The following is an 18,153-nucleotide window of genomic DNA, read 5'->3' as shown; positions in this document are numbered from 1 at the left end:
CCTGGTAAATGTATGTTTAAACAAGCGTAGAAACAAATGCACACGGCAACGCACCGCCGTACGCGAGAGCGATAGAGATGAAAGGTTAGCAATCAAACCAGAAATGAAGTGATCCAAAGGAAAGGAGAAACTCTGGACACACACATACACGCTACCATATTTCACTCCCTGTTTCCATCCTTAGCCGCTCTAGACGCGTTTAAAGGGGTTTGTTCCCACCGGCTTCCTGCTTCCATATCCGGGCGGTCGTTTCGCTTTTACGAGACGGTCATAAAAGGAACCGAAATGAACGTTAATTGTGTTTAATGTGGTGTGCAAAAGTTTTACCACCAAGTTTTTGTTTTATGGGACTGGTTTTGTTGTTGCTGGAGTGTCCGGGGAGCAAGGACGAGGTTAGAGCCGTTTTGGGGCAACCGTTTTTTGATGAGCGAGTTTTCATTGGAACGAAGCTCATGATTTACTGTGTGATTTTGAAAACAATTTGAAGGTTTCGGATGGTATGTGGGATTCGGTTGGATTTGGTGGTCAAAACAGTGTGGTCAGACAAATACTTTTGAGTAGCATGGCTCAAATTAGACATGCACTGTTTCACTTTAAACGCTTCAGAACAGAACTTTAACTGGACTGGGTGGATGCTTTAATGAAGTTTTGTTGATGTTATTGAAGATGAACAAACGAGCGCCTAAATGTATGCACTGCGAATAGCATGACATGATCACTGATTTTTTGGAGAGTGTTTTAGGAATAGCACAAATATAATTTAAAATACACAATAACTTGTCAAAAATTTTAAACTGTCAATCGCTCGCTTTTGCATTTCCTATCCTTGCTCCAAAACAATTACTTATCAAAATCGAATTATGTTATCGCTAATGAGACGATAGCATCACCACCAAAGGCATCACGCTTAAAGCTGACGTGTTGGTTTTAAACTTTTGCCTCCACCCAGGAAAAACCTCCACCATGCTCACATTACGGAAAATGACAGCCATCGCAAGGAAATAACCACGATCGGACCATGATTTGAGCTTTGTTCCGGACGGAGCGCGTTACTCAATGCTCGCTTGTCGAAAAGGCAAAAGTTTGACCAAGCACCCGACGATGGTGGTTCGTGGTTGCTTGTGGAACTTCTAGGCAACAAGTCAATGTTCCGCCCCTCTCTCGTGAATGCCCCACCATTCCAACCCGTGCAGCGAAGGTAGGCAATGGATTGATAAAGGGGAAAACTTTCCCATCGATAAGTTCACCAAAGTGCCTTTCGCAGAACGGCTTTCGATAACGGTGTGCTTTTGTGGTATTTAATGGAGGCTTCGGGTGGCAGTGGGAGAGGATTAATACACGCAAAATGCAAGTCCACCGGAAAGAAAAATGGAGCCAGCTGTGAAGTGGATTAATTGAAAATTCAATCACGCACCTCGTGGTGAAACGGGAGTAAAGTTAGTGCGCGCGAAAGGCTATATTTTATCAATTTCCCATGCTCTTTACGATGCAAGTATTTTCACCACTCTTCTGAGGAGTCAAGATTTTGTGGGGTTACGTTTTTTGTGTGTGAATCCATGCAAACGTGATTTTATGAACTCGGAGAGTAACGACAAACTTTTGATCCTTTCACCCCATTTCCGATTGCATTCTTCGTTGTGGGCTGAGAGGGAAAAGAGGAGGTTATTCGTTATGGATAGGATTTCCTTACGCCTGATCTATTAATCTCCCCTTGGCTGGTTAAAATGCAAATCTGAACGATTAAATATTGATCGTCATCCATTAGGGGTCAGTTTCTGGAGCAGAAACGAAACCGAAAGGACTCCTCTAGACACCACATTGCCTGGAATGTGCAAAACGAGCTTCGACATTCTCAATCACTGAAGAAGGTTTCGTAAGAACCTCTCGTCAGCCACAACCACCAGCCGTGAGATGTGAGCTACCGACCTAACTAACGCAAACGATTGGATCAAAACGGTTGAAAGGACGTTCCATTTTTTTTTATCTACCTTCACAACGTCAATCAGGTCCATTCGATCGGAAAAACCTCCGGAACGGGTATTTGTGGTTGAGTTATTCTTGCGGTGGGAACGCTTCTTCTCCAGAATGCTCGACGCAACATGTCACCGCAGGGAATGGAGATACCAGATAATAATACCGCTTGGCCACTGGAGAGAACGCTAGTAATAGCGACTCGTCATCAGCAATGCGATTTTCATCCCTCATCGAACACGTTCAAGAGCTGTAAGCTTAGGTGAAACCATCTCATCAGCAGCACCTCGTAAACCTTCGTAGCAAAAAGAACCGGTACCGATCCGATCCGGTCGATGAGATTTTATCATTTTAATTGGTTTTCGATTGCACTCAATTGATAACAGCATTCGGTAGAAGAATTCTTCGTTTTGAGAAAGCAAAAGGATGCAATGGTGAAGTAAACCTGCATCGTTTATTTATGCCAAAGCATTCCAAACCGATGTCTGAGCCAGAATATTGTTGAGAGGGGAAACGATACATGAGTGTGGTGTACGGTCTAATTGGTTTCGAGAAGAGGTCCTTTCTTACCCTAACATTGCATGATTAGTTTGCTTTGGAAAATAGGGTTGAGATGTGGCTATTTTAAGGTATAATCATTGTGAAAGAATAGCAGAGGTATGGAGTTTCAAAATAAATAATTTTGATGGTTCTCTTTGCCAAATACTGATAAAAGTGTACGTCGAAAACTATGCAGAATGTAACATTCTGCTGAAGCTTCAGCATGGTATTTTAGATAAACAATTAATTTTAAATCAATAAAAAATCAGATTAATTCAATGTTGGATTCCAGAGTAAAACGGTTTTAAAGTCATTGCTTCATAAAATATAATTAAAATAAAATTAATCCATTGCCATTAAGTACATTTTTATGAACCATTTATGTGGATTTCAAGCCACAGATGCAGCCATCTGTTCGCATCGATCAATGTCACTACACCTAAAGCCACAAGCACAAACAACACTGGACACCTAAATTATGCTTAGTGGTGTCCATGTTTGCAATGTTCCATAAGTACAGCAGCGGTCTGTTTGGCTGCTACAAACAACCACAGCTAAACCACATTTATAAAAATAATTAAAGCCCCACAGTGGTCCACGCTTAATGACAAAGTGATAATTACGTGACACATTTCGTTCACCTCAATGATCAGAACGTGACCCTTCGCACTGACTTTGCACAAAGTTGGCAGCCTGATTCGCTCAGCTTTTTTTCCTTTTATTACCGATCGTTTTTCTATTGTTCTCACGCTCCAGCTCACGAGGTGGATTTTATTTCGTTGTAATATAGCGTCAAATTGTAAAATCCAGCTCACGCAAAAACGCGGAATGAGAAACCACAAACCACCCAAAGTCCACCAAACGAAGGGACCGGGTACGAAGGAAGCATGCTATGCTGATGGTTGCAAAATTGCAACCGTGGTTTAAATGCTATCCCACCGGCGTCTGGCCGCACGACGACGGCTGGCTTTCATCGTGACCGAAACGTCCCACCGCAGAGGCGAATCATGGTGATTGTCGATGATGATAATGACGGCGGTAGGGAGGTCCTTTGCCCACAACACTACGACTACGACGGCCACGACGACGATAGCCGTGGGCAAGGCAACCAATAAAACAATCCTGGCGATAACGGACGATGGAGCAATAATTAGCATTCGTATTATCCGCGTGCTCTGGTTTCCGGTTTTATTGCGTTAAGCGTCGTTACTCTGCGTGGTGTCTTCTGGGCGGCTGGCAGTATTTTTGGTCACACAGCCTAAGGCTTCCACTTGGGCCTTTCGGAAAGTGCAAGAGCAGGACGAAATGCCCAAAGACCGTCTGCCGGAAAACTCAGATAAAGGGACAATCCGAAATGGGAAAATAAGAAATGAAATTTGGATGTCTGACTACGCGGCAAGCAAGCTGGCTGTTGCTTCATTCACGCACACACACCCACACAAACAGGACATTTTCCAGACTGGTCGGGAAAAAACGCTGGATGAAGAATGGCTGTTCGTGCTCTCTCGTACGCCCAAACGCTTCGATCGGCCCAAGGATAACCGAGTTGAGACCGAAATTTGGAAACTTTCAAAATCTGCAGTTGACAATGATTGCGGCTTGTCAGGGCTTATCTTACGTTATGAACTTTTGTCGTTGAAGCGGGGAGAATGATTTGATTTTCATCGATTAAGAAAAAAACATAGAAAGGTGAATGGCTGAATATTTGTATTTGCAATGCTTTCCTCCTCCATCGTCAACACTGTCGATCGTCCTTGAGCGCACACCGTGTATCAGCGTAATCCGTGTAACCGAAATTTATGGCACCATTTGTGAAGGAGCAATGGATAATGTTTTCTGCGCCTAAACCAACCAACCAGCTGTCCAGGTGTTTTGAGCGCAATCGTTACGGTGACTGTTGTTCCACCTTTCCTTACATGCGCTGGACAACGCGGCAATCGATGGAATTTATGTGATTTTTGTGTGCCCATTAACTGAATCGTTTAAATTCCCAAGGCAAACATTAGAGCATTGAAAAGATTAGGCTGAATCCTAGCGTTTTACGGTGTAGCAAGTGGTGTGTAATGCAAACGATGCGAACTGTTTGAATATTTTTAGAAGAATGCTTCAGCGGTTTCTTGGAAACTGGAAGCTCCAAGAATGTTTTGAAAAGCTTAATCTCTGATAACGTTATTCAATAATGTATAGAACAATTTCAGAGAACATTCTTCTATCTTCTTCTTCGTCTTCTTGGCTTAAGGACCTACTAGGTCACGCGTGCCATCGAAATGCTTACTAAACCATGGTGGTACCACGTAGTTTGTCACTGCAGGCCCTGGGACGGATTGCCTGTAATCTGGGAATAAGTTTTTCCCGCTTGTTTATTTTGAAGAATAGCTTCAAATATGTGAGTCACTAATTACTCCAATGGATACATGAGTGTCCCAGTGTAGGCATTTTTTCTCACTAAAGTCGCGGATACTATCGCGAACCTAATTCCCCATTAGTAGCCGTTCAAGAAGCCTACGGCAATCCCACAGTCCAGGTTGCACCATCATGAACTTTCAGAGTCGAATGAAAGTTTTCATTTTTTCCTCGTTAGTTATTTGTTTATCGATTGCAATGGATTTTTTAGTCCTTCCATATTCAATCCAGCTTCTGTGGATGGAAAGAAAATCCTTCAATCCGGCTGTCGGGGTAACAACTGTTGCTACCGTAACAAAACGTGTTTTTTAATGGCCGTAACTCGGTGCTTGGTTCGTCACTGACGGTATATATAAACCGTTGGATGGACATTCCATCCAACGAGCGAATGCACGTTCTAGCTTACCTCCGTAATTGGTGCGGCAGGATTTGGATGATCCGGACTGAGCTGCTTTTTCGTTGGCGACGGTTGCTGCTGCACGTTCGTTTGAACCGTGCTGGTCGTCTGCATGCTCTGACCAAATCCTGTTTGTGGTCGACAAAAAAGGGTGAAAAACGGGAAAAAAGAATGAAAGGAACGGCCCCAATAGATTAATACATGTGTGCTCAATGCAACAGAGCTGGTTTAGCACGAGAAAGCGTGATGGGTTAGGTTACGTTAGACCAAATAGTGATTAAATACAGTAAAAAGGACGTTTTCTTGATGAGATGTTTCATTTAGAAATATTTTATTAATAAAAACTGATCGAGAGTTCGTTACTCGTTAAAACAGATAACGAGTCACGAGAATCTCTTATTCAAAACAACTAATCAATACTATTCGATTTCCCGTCAATGTCAAATCGCTTCTATTACTCATACAATCTCGTCGCAACATTGGTTCAAATAGTTCAGGAAATGAGTTTTCCCTCTTCTTGCAAATGCGTTAGCTTTAAAACAGCGACTAATCTAGCTGCATTCCACACAACACTATTAGCAACGTGTATTCCGCGCACAGATGCTCTGAAGCAGAAGCACCCAAAATTGGCTTCTGGCGAAACATCATTAGTGTTCGGAAATGCAAAAGCGGTTCTCACAAATCGTACGTACGTACGTAATTACGCCGATTGATCGATTGCGAGTCGTAGAAAATTAATTTACCATCAACATGAGTTGAACATATGTCGACTAACGTAACTTCATTCGTAAAAACGCCTTAAGTTATGTAATTTTTACTTACCATTTTTTAGCCTACAGTTTGTGATTATGTCGTTCATTAATTCTTTATTTTTCTGAAAAGAAAATAAAAAAAAAGAAAGACAACATTCAGTACAGTGCATGTTCATTATTGGGCTGCAAAATTATCCCACATCCCACCCATTTACAGGGCATCATCAGTAAAGACGACGTGCGTCAACAGATTTCGCCCACGGTGTACAAAGTGCAGTATAATTAAAAGGGAATTTATTCCGTTGACCTATCGAACACATCTTGTTTGCTTGCATAATTCTCGTCGATGGTCTCCAATCACATGCTGCAAATATCTGCACAACAGTAATGAAATATAACAACCCCCAATGAGCATATATTTAATTATCAGCTACAAAATCCTGCTGTACACACGGACATATTTCTCTTCCCTGTAGTTACTGTCAATATTTGTCGTGTTGTTTGTTCGTTTTTAAACGCACCATCATGAGCGTAAATTGAATCCTTCGCCTCAACTGCTGTTGCTCCGTCGGTTCGAATGAAGTGATAAATTGATGAGCTGGTGGAAAAAAAAAAGTTTTTACGCCGTAAAACTCAACCCTGCCGAATGCTTCCAAAATAAGCACGCTCTCGAACTGATCCCCATAGGTACAATGAGCTGATGTCGCATAATTCAATCACACTTCTGTTCCAACCGAATGGCCAACCGGCACACACGTACACAAACACAGCTGCATCCCTTCGGGGATGAGATTGATTGGAAGAAATTGTGAAAAATTGATACCAGTTTCACATGTCAGCTGAAACGGGGAACCGACGGAAAGAGACGTTGTTCAAAATAAGCAGATCGAATGTACCTCCGGATGATGTTGCTCGTATTGCCGGGCATTCAACATGAGCTGCTACATATGTAAACAAATGTCGAGAATGAAAGACATCCAATTGGCAAACGATAAGTGGAACCTCGGAACTTTCCTAGCCGAGTTTCGGGATGGGGTTCCCGTGAAGGGTTCGAGCATAACATGCACTGAGCTGCAATTACACCGTGCAAGTAAACTCATTCCAAGCGCTCATAAATCTACTTCTAATTCGATCACTGATGGCAGCTGGCAATGTCAGCTGGTGGGAAAGCGATGTAGCGATAAGCGACAAATAGGGCGGTGCACTCATCATCCACCCCATCATTCGGTGAGGGACAGGACAGCACTGTGAGCTTCCTCGATCGTGCATGGCCATGAATAAATCAGTAAAAGTGCCATTCGATCCAACATAGACCCACCGTAGTTTGCTGGGCAAATATTCTGCAAAAATAGAACACTTGACACGACACAAGCAGTGCCGGTTTGAAGAAAATACGAAGAAATCCATCCACTGGCTGTCTGCTTCGTGTGGGAGAGTGTATGATGTCGGAGTGATCATACCAAGCAGAAGTGGAAGCTATGGAATCAATCTGCTGGAAATATCACACAGCATGAACTCCGGCAGTACGGTTTTGCATGAAAAGATAAGTGATTTTATGGAAAAGAACGGACAAAGGAAATGATGAAGTTACAGCAGCATATAAATCATTCCACGCCGTATTCTATATCATATTTCCACTTCTCAAAGCATTCACCTTCCGACGAAAGTCTAAGTCTACGAAAGGCTACCCATTGCTAGCACCCGAAGTGGATGCACAAACACATTTCTATGTGAGACATTTTTGCATTCAATCTAGTACATAGTTTACCCGTCGGATTACTTCCCTGCACTTGCAGAGGCAGAGCGAACAGCTAAAGCTTCCATCTGGCTCCCGTTGGCAGGGAGATTGTGCACGGATGGAGATAAACGCAAAACAAACCAAACCCGAAACCGAGTGCATGCTAAAGCGCCCGCGGGAAGAATAATCCATCATCAACTGTTGCAGGGCGAAGTGATGAGAACTCCGTAAGCAGTCGTGTGTCTTGCCTGCGTATTCGTGAGGATAAGGAACGTAACTGCTTACGAGTGTAGGTTTATTTGTTGAAGACTGTGCAAACATGAAATCAAGATCTGTTCGAGGATGTTACTTTGAAAACAATCGACAGTCGTCTGCAGTGGAAGAGGAGGTCTATTACGTACCTTCTGTCTCAAAGAGCTGTTGGAATGAATTGAAGCTTTTCAGATGATGTAGCGAAGGGTGACACTCAAACAAAAAAGGAAGATTAAAATGCTATGCGGGAGATGCGTCAGAGCAGTGCCTCCAAGCGAAGGTTTGCATTAAAGCAATTTATTTAGAATATGTAAGTGACAGTAGACAATATAGTTGGAATGCTTTGTAATTGCTGCTTATCATTTATTTCACCGATGGTTGAACGTGTTAGGCACATGGCAGACAACGTTTTCAGTAGATTTACCTTGTTGTATTTCTTTATATTGTGTATTTACTTCAACAACAGTCATAAGAAGTAAGTAAAATTACCGCATTTGGTGTTGTTCCGAGTATTGCATAATTTTAGGTGCAATATTTATGCTAATGCTGTTAAATGGTTTTCAACATTACATCCAATGTATTTACAAAACCTCAAATCAAAGACAACATTTACGTCCCTACATCCTATCTGCACACAGCCAAACACCCCCCGGTAAACAACGACCTCAAAATAGGACCATTCATCCGGCGAGCACTAATATCCTGCTGTGCCAACACTGCTAATCTCTACACGTCACTGTTTCCATCGTACCATTAGTAGTGTGAAAGCTATAAATAGCTATCCCAACCCTCCATCCAGCATCTCCATCAAAATTGTACCAAGGGTAACCAACGAAAGGCCACCGCTAACCCGATGCTGACGTTGAACTTTTCTCCATTCCATTCCCAACATCACCCTGACTGCTTCTCCACTGACAACAATCACGAACGCCATTGCCATTGCCTTGTTTGCCAGAATCAAACCACAAAACTGCCTACCGACCGAAGCCGCTGGTCAAGAGTGCCCGTATTTTGTGGGTTCCTTTGCCGGTGACGTCAATTTGCGCCTTTTTCACCTGAATATGGTTCATCCGCAGATAAAACCACAAACAATGTGTTTGTATCATTTGTAACGAGCATGGAGAAAAGTGAAAAGTGAAGATGTGAATTGTGAGCGAACGAAATAGCATCCAATTCAACCCCAAACTTTGCTAGTGTGCCAACAAAAAAGTGCGGAAATTTTTCATTCGAGCAACATTTCTACCAAACACCAGGCGCCTCCATCGTCTGAAGGATTTTGGTTGAGGTATGAATCCTTTTGAAACAAAAAAAAAACTGGGAACAAAAATAAACAAACCAAGGTATGCCAACCAACCAACCAACCACCCAGCAGCAATCAAAATAATAAATCTCGTTTTTCAATTGAAATTTAAATCAATCGCGTCTTGAGCATTATTGCGCTTTCCTGCTGATTGTACGGTTGTTTTTGTTTGGGTGTTTCTTCAAAGATTATTGTGCGCCTCTGCGTTTTTCATTCCCCGAACGAAGATATTTTCATTTCAATAGGAAATCTGAAGCACCTGGTACTTGGCGCTTTGCGGAAATTCGTTGACGAGTTGACTATCGTTCCAAGTAATTTAATTGAAAAATATTAAAATAGAAGAAGAGTTTTCTTTCATGCCGTGGAATGAAAACTCAAATCAGGAAAGGTCACTCAACATGTGAAGAACCATTCATAACAATCAAACAAAACCATAATTTTGCTATTATATTCACTTTCATGAATGAAGCTACCAAGAATAACATAGTTGTGAAAATAAGTCACAATTGACGAACATAATTACCGCCACCTTCATGGACGAGCTCTCCCAAAAGGAACGGCGTAACTATGTTGTAACTATTTATGGTAGCCTAATGATAGGATTATACGTGAATTCAGCTTCCCAGGTCAACCATTAATTGGCATTTATTTACGTTGACTTTTCGCCATGCCAACAACGCTACAAAGATGACGACCCAATGACGTAGTGCCGAATGGTACATGATAGTGATATCATAACATTCTCAGGAATGCGAGGGAGAAGAATGGAGGAAGTGAGTTATTTTTAGCAAAGTCTCCTCACATCTATCTTTATCCTTAAAATGTTTTTTTTTTTGTGCTGCATGTTTAAATAGTCCTGTACACGGTATTTATAACAACAAACGATTTAATTTCGAAAGGAGAAAGAAAGAAATGTTCAAACAAATGTGACGTAGTTATATCTCCTAGGAATAATTAAAAATAAGCTCTAAAATTTAAGCTTCTGTTAAATAAAACTGCTTTCCTCAAGATACATTTTATGAGGGACAACGTTAGCACCTCTTTAATAAAAATTTCGCTCAGGTGAACGTAAAGCATAATTACTAGAACATGAAATCTGACACCAAAACGGTCTGTTATTAATAGCTCGAGAATGAAAAGAATAAAACTCGTAACAAACAAACCCCTAAGCTGTGTGCGCTTTGTTTTGGGTGTTTCCCATCATTCGAAATGACCAACTAATTCCATCGGCTGAACATGATCCCCAGCATCCCGCAGGACACACCGTCTCCTGCGAACACTTCCTCCCAGCTGCTCTAATGACGGTGCAGGAGCGCAACGAACCTGATAATACAATGTGTAAGCCCCCGAGCGGCCCGTTGGCCGGCTAACCACTTACCTCAAAAATCAGTCTGAAATCTTGCTGCTCCACTCGCAGCAGCTCGCAGGTTGTTTTCGTCACTACCGTACTGTCCCGGGGCAGATCGTGCAGGATGGACTCGCCGAAGGTGGCCCCAACGCCCAAATTACATAGTGTTACTGACAGCTGTAAATGAAAACGGGAAAGAAACAATGGAACGAACGAGAAATGAATTAGGTATCGATGTCGGCAAAGAATTGTGGTCGGCGAGGCCGGAAACGTTACAGGGACGATTAGCCAGCCCCTGGAAGCAGCATAGACGTTCGTGGCTAGCACACATAGCGTCTGGAACCAATTATTTCGGGCATTCCCTGCCGTGTACAGATTTATGAGTTTGTCTAGATGGGGGATGAAATAGACTTGGCCGAATGTGCAACGATTTCGTTTAGTATCAGTGATTAAGGCATCATCTGCTTCACTAAGCGGATAGGACACAGGGGAGTTTTTTTTTACATGAATTTACACCAGCACAACGGTTTAACATCCTTTTTTTTTATTTTTTGTTTCTTGAAGGACGGTGTGGCTGTATTGCTTTTAACATGCTTTAATACAGTCATCAACATAAAATTACCTTTTTAGGGTATAAACACCACCACTCTTTTGAATCAGAACAACATCACTGAACACGACTTGTAAATGTTTTTAAAGTTTTAGCTTTAATCAGTCAAGTCGCTTTGATACGCCCAATGTATACTCCTGGGAGCATTTTAATTCAACAACTGAAGTTATTAATTAAATACTACAAATTTATCTGCTTTTATATCGTTATTAAATTTTATTCCTGGCTCTTCAAGCGCGTAATACCGCCTGAGTATGAAGCGCAACTAAAATGCCATTGTTGCATCGTCACGTCACGCAAAGGATTATGGACGTGGCTGCATGTGACGCTTTTCCCACTGTTTCATACTCATTTTAACTTTGTCTTGCCATTTAACACTAGAAGCGTAAGGCAAAAGTATGGTTCACCCGGCAGAAAAACGTTTGCCTGCTACAGAACCGACACATACAAAAACCCGGGTCGCTCATTTACTCGTTTGCAGCACTGGTCGGTGACATTCAGCCAAAGTTTATTTTTGCTCTTTATGGTACTCACGTCTCGAACCTTTTCTCGGTGGGCCTCGATGCAAACGCCTCACAACAAGAACTGTAAATGCTTTGCATTCATTTTATATGAAGGTTAGCTGCACATTTAAGTGCTGCGTGGTGCACCATGGAATCTGCAATTTTTTTTTTTTTTTGGCGGAAGTCCTATTAAGGCGAAAGTCTCATTCTTTTTCCATTTTCACTTTCGAACCGCACACTTTATAGCACGGGTAACAAAGGCAATAATGAAGCGGAATGCATTTCCGTACCAGGTTATAAAGTGTGAAGGTGTGTGTGTGTGTGTCTTTTTTTGTAACTTATAGCCGGAAGAGCAACGGGGAAAAAGCTTCTCTCATTCTTCCGTGTTGAACTAAATTTACGTAGCACTTAGTGTACTACATTATCATCTTGGTGGAAAATTGTACTTTACGTCTGAAAGTAGTCTATTTATGTGTTTGCGAAGAAAATCATAGGAAAATAGTTACAGAATTTTATGTTGATTTTTTTAATAATCAAAAATTTAGCGGATAAAAAATTTTAGAAGCTTAATTAAAACCAATCAAATTCAATCAACAATAATAAAAATCCAAAACAAATCAAACCACCTAATCCAACTGCAATTCAATTTCCCACTGTTCCCATTTTTTTCCTATTCCACATCCTAAAGATCAGAAGTTTTACAACAGAAAATCTCCCCACAATTGTTTGTGATGTGCTTTTATTTGAGGGAAAACACAATTTACTTACTCACTCCCTATTCTCACTCCGCTTCCAATCATCAATCCCAGTTAAGCGCTCCAATCTAAAAACAACAAAACCTCTCACCATCTCCAAAGCGTACCTACGAGCGAAGGGTAGCGAAATTGACAAAGTAATTGTGTGCAACACAACCAAATCGACCGACTATCAATTGATTTCGGGTAACAGTTGCAGCCCACTTTTTGTCTTTTTGCCCGAGCTCCAATGAAAACGTCTGTCCGTTTGATCCTGCGGGAAATTGCAAAGAAAATGCAAAAATTCAAACCCCCACAACTCCACACAGTGAAAGGAAAGCAAGGCACGGCAATCAGAGAAGGGTAAATAAACCATTTTCGAACGGACTGGAAATCGGATTGAAAATTTCCAAAGGCAGAATGCACTTTTCAACGCCATCCGTTTGGGATGCCGGAAGCTGACAACGGGACACGAATGGCCGCAAATCAATTCGACTGAACCTTGAACAAATCTATCGTTTCGCCTTTCGGTTCGGCTTCTCGGTTGTGCCCGTTTGTCCCGGTTTTGTCGACGATTCCCTGTGCTAAATCCCCGGATAAAATTGATTCCAAACCCACCAGTTTCGTTGTCTCGTCACGTTGGCCATTCCGTCCTTTCGCCGTGACGGAGCCTCTTCAAACCTCGAATCTCAACTCTTCGTTGCTCTCCTTTCCACTTCCTGGCCCGCTTTTGTGTGGTTTTCCGGCACAATTTGTTTCACTCATCTGTAAAACAATTTCCATTTTCCCTCCCGGCAGGCATTCCGAAAGGCATTTCCATCGGGTACGGTGGCAACCACCATCTACGGCGCCCTTTAGCTCTCCCCGGGTTGATGGAGAAGATTTACTGAATGGCAGGTAGACGGCGGTCGGTAGGATGCGTGACGGCGCCAAAATCAATCACATTTTGCCCTTGAAGCGTACCCACAGACTGAATTTGGACAGTTACAATGGAGCAGAATAGGGAGAGGCAAACAAAAAAATGGACGAGTTGTCACTCGAAGCTTTTGCGCTTGCCTACCTTTGCTCGGTATGCTAGAAGTGAGGAGGAATTTACCTTATTACGGCGACGCCGGTTCGATGTGACGCTGTACCGTCGGTGACGCTTGAGCCACATCCTTAGGCCACGGATACGAACGAACGATGCACAGGCAGGATAAGGAATTGATTTTGCTCTCCGTGGTGTGTCTTCACTTGTGGGACACCTGTGCGGTAGATGTTTTAAGATGTACCGCACTCAACTTACGATTACACGAACGCTTTCAAAGCGTTTCTATTTTATCGTTCTTTTCACCTTTTTTGACTGAGTTTGATATCGTTTTAATGTGCACTTGTAAGTATTTGTTTTCATTTGTAAACTATTTCGTAAAACTTTATGCTGGTGGATTATAACAACTTACATCAGTACATCATTTTCCTCAGTAATTTACTGTTTTCGATTCGATGGTCTTAATGTATGCAATTTTTGTTCACATGTGTAATAAAGATACAAAGATAAGATTTTCAAATCATGGAATCCATCAAGAAAACAGGCTCAGAACCATTTTCTTTTCTTAGACTACGAATAACGAACGAAAAACATAAAGATTGCATACTCTCAGGCGCTGATAGGCATAACGCAAGTTTATATGAATTAATTTGTATACTTCCAAAAAAATAATTTTGTCAATAAATAAAACAGGAAAAATATCTTTATACACCCTGTAAAATGGGAGAACATTTTCCCCAAAAATGAGTTTGAGAAATTTAACTGAAATATCCCACGATGCTTGGTAGCCAATTACAAAAGCGAAAAAAATGTACATCATGTTTTGCCAATAAAGGAGCCAATCACACTCATCCACCGCCAAAAATTGTGTCAACTTTACCCAGAACACACTACAACACCAGCATCTCACCTCGGTGCAAAAGAAATACTTTACGTTGCCACGTACTGCTTCCATTGTGCTCTCCGGCTTTCAAGTATTCCCATTGCTGTCCATTCTTTGGCCCGGTTGTTTGATAAACTTCACCTTCAAGCAACACATATCAGTAGCTGTAGCGCTAGGTCCCAGCTGGAACTGGAGGCACAACACACAGCAACAACAAAAGGCCTTTCGCATATCCGGCAACACGCTGGGACAGAAAATCGATGCCGGGAGACTTCATCTTGCCGGTGTGGTACGGCACACAGCCACGGTGACAGCCGTATTCAGTGCAACACATGCGAACACTCGTAAAAATATCGCACCATTGTCACGTACTTTCTGGGGATGCTTTTTTATCTTTTCTCTCGCGTTTCTCACAGTGTAGAATAACCACATTTCGAAAAAAAAAATGGGGAAAAAAAGAAAATTTCTGAGAAAAAAAAACCACGGGAAGGAAACGATACGTTGAGGACGATCAAAAATATCATCTTATCTGACAAAACGTGTGCACATATCGTTTCATGCGCAGGAATGCTTACAATAAGAACATTCCTGGCCGTCGTGTCGTCTAGTTTCACCGCGTGAATGTTGGAAATTGTTGGGGTTGGTGCCTTTTTTTTGCGATATCATGTTGGTAGGAAGATGTTCTTAGGTTCTTTCTTAAGATGGAAAACGAAATTTAACAATAGCTTGAATATCGGAGGAGAAGTACACATACTGTGTCGATTGTGGTGTTTTCTCATCATCACACTGAACCTAACGATAAATGAAGCAGACGTTAAGCTCTTGAATTGTTGTTCTTGACAATATTTGATGCGAACGTGATAACCCATAAGGTGTAGAAAATATTTTAGTTCCAGCAGTCGCACCATCTAGGAAGACTTCTTCCAAAGTGTAACAAACAATTAGGTTAGCTCAATGTCGACTGAAAAACGATCCGATACTAAACGTCCAGTCCCAGGAAGATTTTAAATGGCCGATAAACTTGATCGAACATCACCTAAATGTTTTCGACATGTTCAACAAGTCAGCCGAAGTCGTCCTGCTCAAGAAACCATCCTGTCGAACTGCAAAAAGCATCCGAACCTACCCCGAAGCCATTGAACTTGACAATTTCGATCGCAGCAGTATATTTGCTTTGTGGCCCCAGTACGCTACATAACTACTCCCAAGAGTCGACAGCATAAGGTACGCGGATACACCGTACTACGCTACGATGTCCATCAACCTGTTCACTGCTCGCGGGGCAGTTATCGTGAAAGGTGAAATTATCGTTAATGCAAAAGTTTCCGGTGCGTTCGAACGGTTCAAAACTGACAGCGGCTACGAAATGAAACGTAAAAAAGCGAAAAGAGCGAAAACAAGAAACAATTTCCCTGCGAACCCTCGGCCATACGGTTGTCGATCGGTTCAGTAAACTTGCTCGCCTGCCGAAGCCCGAAGTTTTCTGAGGTCGGTTTCGATAACGATTTGGTGGGGAGTTTTTTTATTTCATTTTTGAGGACGCACTTGCAAATATGCTTCCCGGTTCACTGGATGCTTAGTGCCGAAGTCGGTGTGGAAAGCTCACTGTTGTACCTCATCCACCAGGTCGGGCAAGATAATTTTCTACTCCATCGTTTCCGGAAGCAGTGTTTTCCCCGGTCTCTTTCATGTGCAGGAAACAGAAATGCTGGAAAGTCGAGTTTTTCTGCTCCGGGGCTTTGCCAAGTTCTTTGTAGCGAGTCCTTTCCTTGGTGTTCTTCTCTTACGTTTTTTTTAAATAATAATATGCTCGCTACCATTGCGTCCTGTTGGCATCCTTATCGTATTCTGCGTATTTACTTTATTTTCTTATCATTCAACACACCGGGCCGCTCGTTAATCTTGCTGAAAGCCAACGACGCACCGTGTACCTCGCCGCTGGGGAGGTAAAGTTGTCAAAAGTTTAAATATTTGCAGACTTTTTTTTCTGCCCCTACACTGCAATTTTTCTTCCGTCCAAAACAACCTGCAAAGTCTTCGGTTTTTGTTTTCTTGCCTTTTCCGAACCGATAAAATGAAATTGGCAAATGGTTCAACTTGCAACTTACGCCAGACATGCTTACTGTACGTTTGTGAAAGTTGTTCACGGTACTTTATTTCGATGCTACGGTCAGTGTATCAAGGCCAAGGTGAAGCTTTGGGGGGTGGGTTCGTTGGTTCTTTCGGCTACTTGTTGATGGGATGTGTAGGGAAATGCGTACGAATGGAAAGACAAAGCGCTGCTAGCAGTTGGGTGATAAAAATGATTGAGCGCTGTGAAAATGTGAAAGAACTAGTCGCATTAAGATAATTATGAACGATTAGTGGAACGTTTGAGTCATCTTGTATTGCACCGAATATTCAAAATACTAGAAACGTTTTAAACCATTTTAATGCTTTCCATTTTCCAAACATTAAATTACTCAACGCTGACTTTGTACAGCACAGGCTTTAACTAGAAAAACCATTTCATGAAACGTCCTAAACAAACATCCGGTTTCTTCGCAGACGGTTCCAATTACGTCGCTAACTTCATTACATGTTTGTACAATGTAGCGCAGTTTTAAGGCAACAAAAAACAACCCTTCATGACCTCCCGTAGAAACAGGGAAAGGATGAAGTAACAATTCTAACCGTATTTAATTCGCAGCTTTAACGGTCAGCACCATTTTGGTGCCTTTCGTGGTAGTCATCAAAGGATGAACTCTAGCAGAATAAGGTTAGAACTTGAGGAACATAATTTTTCCATGGTTTTTGATGCGTTTTTCTTTCTGATAGAATTTATATAAAAATAAGTTACTCATTAAGTTGCACTAAAAAACCACTTTAAAGTATGCGATCCTCAAAGCGTAAGGCTCGTTTTCTCATGAGTACTTTTGCACAAAGATTCATGTTTATAATTTTTAAAACCTTAAGGGCCTTCAGAACTCGGTAATAAATACTTCATCCACCAACGCGTCATTTTATCTTTAGCAATATACCTTGCGAAAGTTATTTCAAACTCACTGCTCTCCCATCGGTACTCCATAAATCTCTTTACACCGCTCGAAAGCAACACACAGTCGTCTAAAATATGCTCATCGACATGATATTTCCAATCTAACACAATCAACCCACACGAACGCTAGAACAGAAATAGGTGATGGCTTTCGCAAGTTTATGTCATTTTAATCTTGCCCTTGTCTGAGCAAGTAACAGCGCGAAAGCACCCGCTGCAGTAGAACTGGATTATACTGTCCCACGGGAGGAGATACGCTCGAAGGAAGACCACTCGAACACATCGTTGGAGTTGCAAAAAAAAAAACTGTGAAGAGAAGATCAAACACCTTCCATACCGATAGTATTACCGCATTGCAAAACAAACTCGAATGGATTTCGCCCAGAAGTGATCCTGGACGACCCACGTTGACGACGACGACGAAGATGAAATGGATTAATTCTCCCACCGACCTGGTCCCGGGTGCAGTAACACCTGGGACTGGAGAAAACTGGCGGAAACCTACTGATTAATTCGCACTCGTTTCGTTTCGGTTATGAAAACGAGAAACGAACGTACAGAAGCTCTATCTGATGAAGCAACAAGCATGGCAAGAATTCCCTCCCGAGGTCAGTAGTCCTGTTAGGACACACCATCGCACAGCACACAGCTCAGACGC

The 18,153-nt window shown here is 42.1% G+C and overlaps 2 protein-coding genes across 4 annotated transcripts in view; one reads left to right on the top strand and one right to left on the bottom strand.

The window, feature by feature from the left end:
* LOC126561506 (importin-7) overlaps positions 1–18,153 on the top strand; it is a 431,061-nt gene that overhangs the window by 43,612 nt on the left and 369,296 nt on the right. The gene's annotated exons all lie outside the window — the stretch shown is intronic.
* Positions 1–18,153, bottom strand: part of LOC126561526 (rap guanine nucleotide exchange factor 4) — an 84,087-nt gene that overhangs the window by 22,471 nt on the left and 43,463 nt on the right. For 2 of the 3 annotated variants that reach the window (XM_050217731.1, XM_050217732.1), the window contains exons 4-6: positions 10,732–10,878; positions 6,134–6,185; positions 5,321–5,439 (exon numbers count right to left, since the gene is read on the bottom strand). In XM_050217731.1, the coding sequence (XP_050073688.1) occupies positions 5,321–5,439; positions 6,134–6,185; positions 10,732–10,878 (318 nt within the window). Of the gene's footprint in view, positions 1–5,320; positions 5,440–6,133; positions 6,186–10,731; positions 10,879–13,644; positions 13,880–18,153 lie in introns of those variants that run through there. The other variant, XM_050217733.1, reaches the window with a different exon arrangement.

Source organism: Anopheles maculipalpis, chromosome 3RL (assembly GCF_943734695.1).
Source record: "Anopheles maculipalpis chromosome 3RL, idAnoMacuDA_375_x, whole genome shotgun sequence".
NCBI classification, from domain to species: domain Eukaryota; kingdom Metazoa; phylum Arthropoda; class Insecta; order Diptera; family Culicidae; genus Anopheles; species Anopheles maculipalpis.
This window is presented reverse-complemented; position numbering and strand designations above follow the sequence as displayed.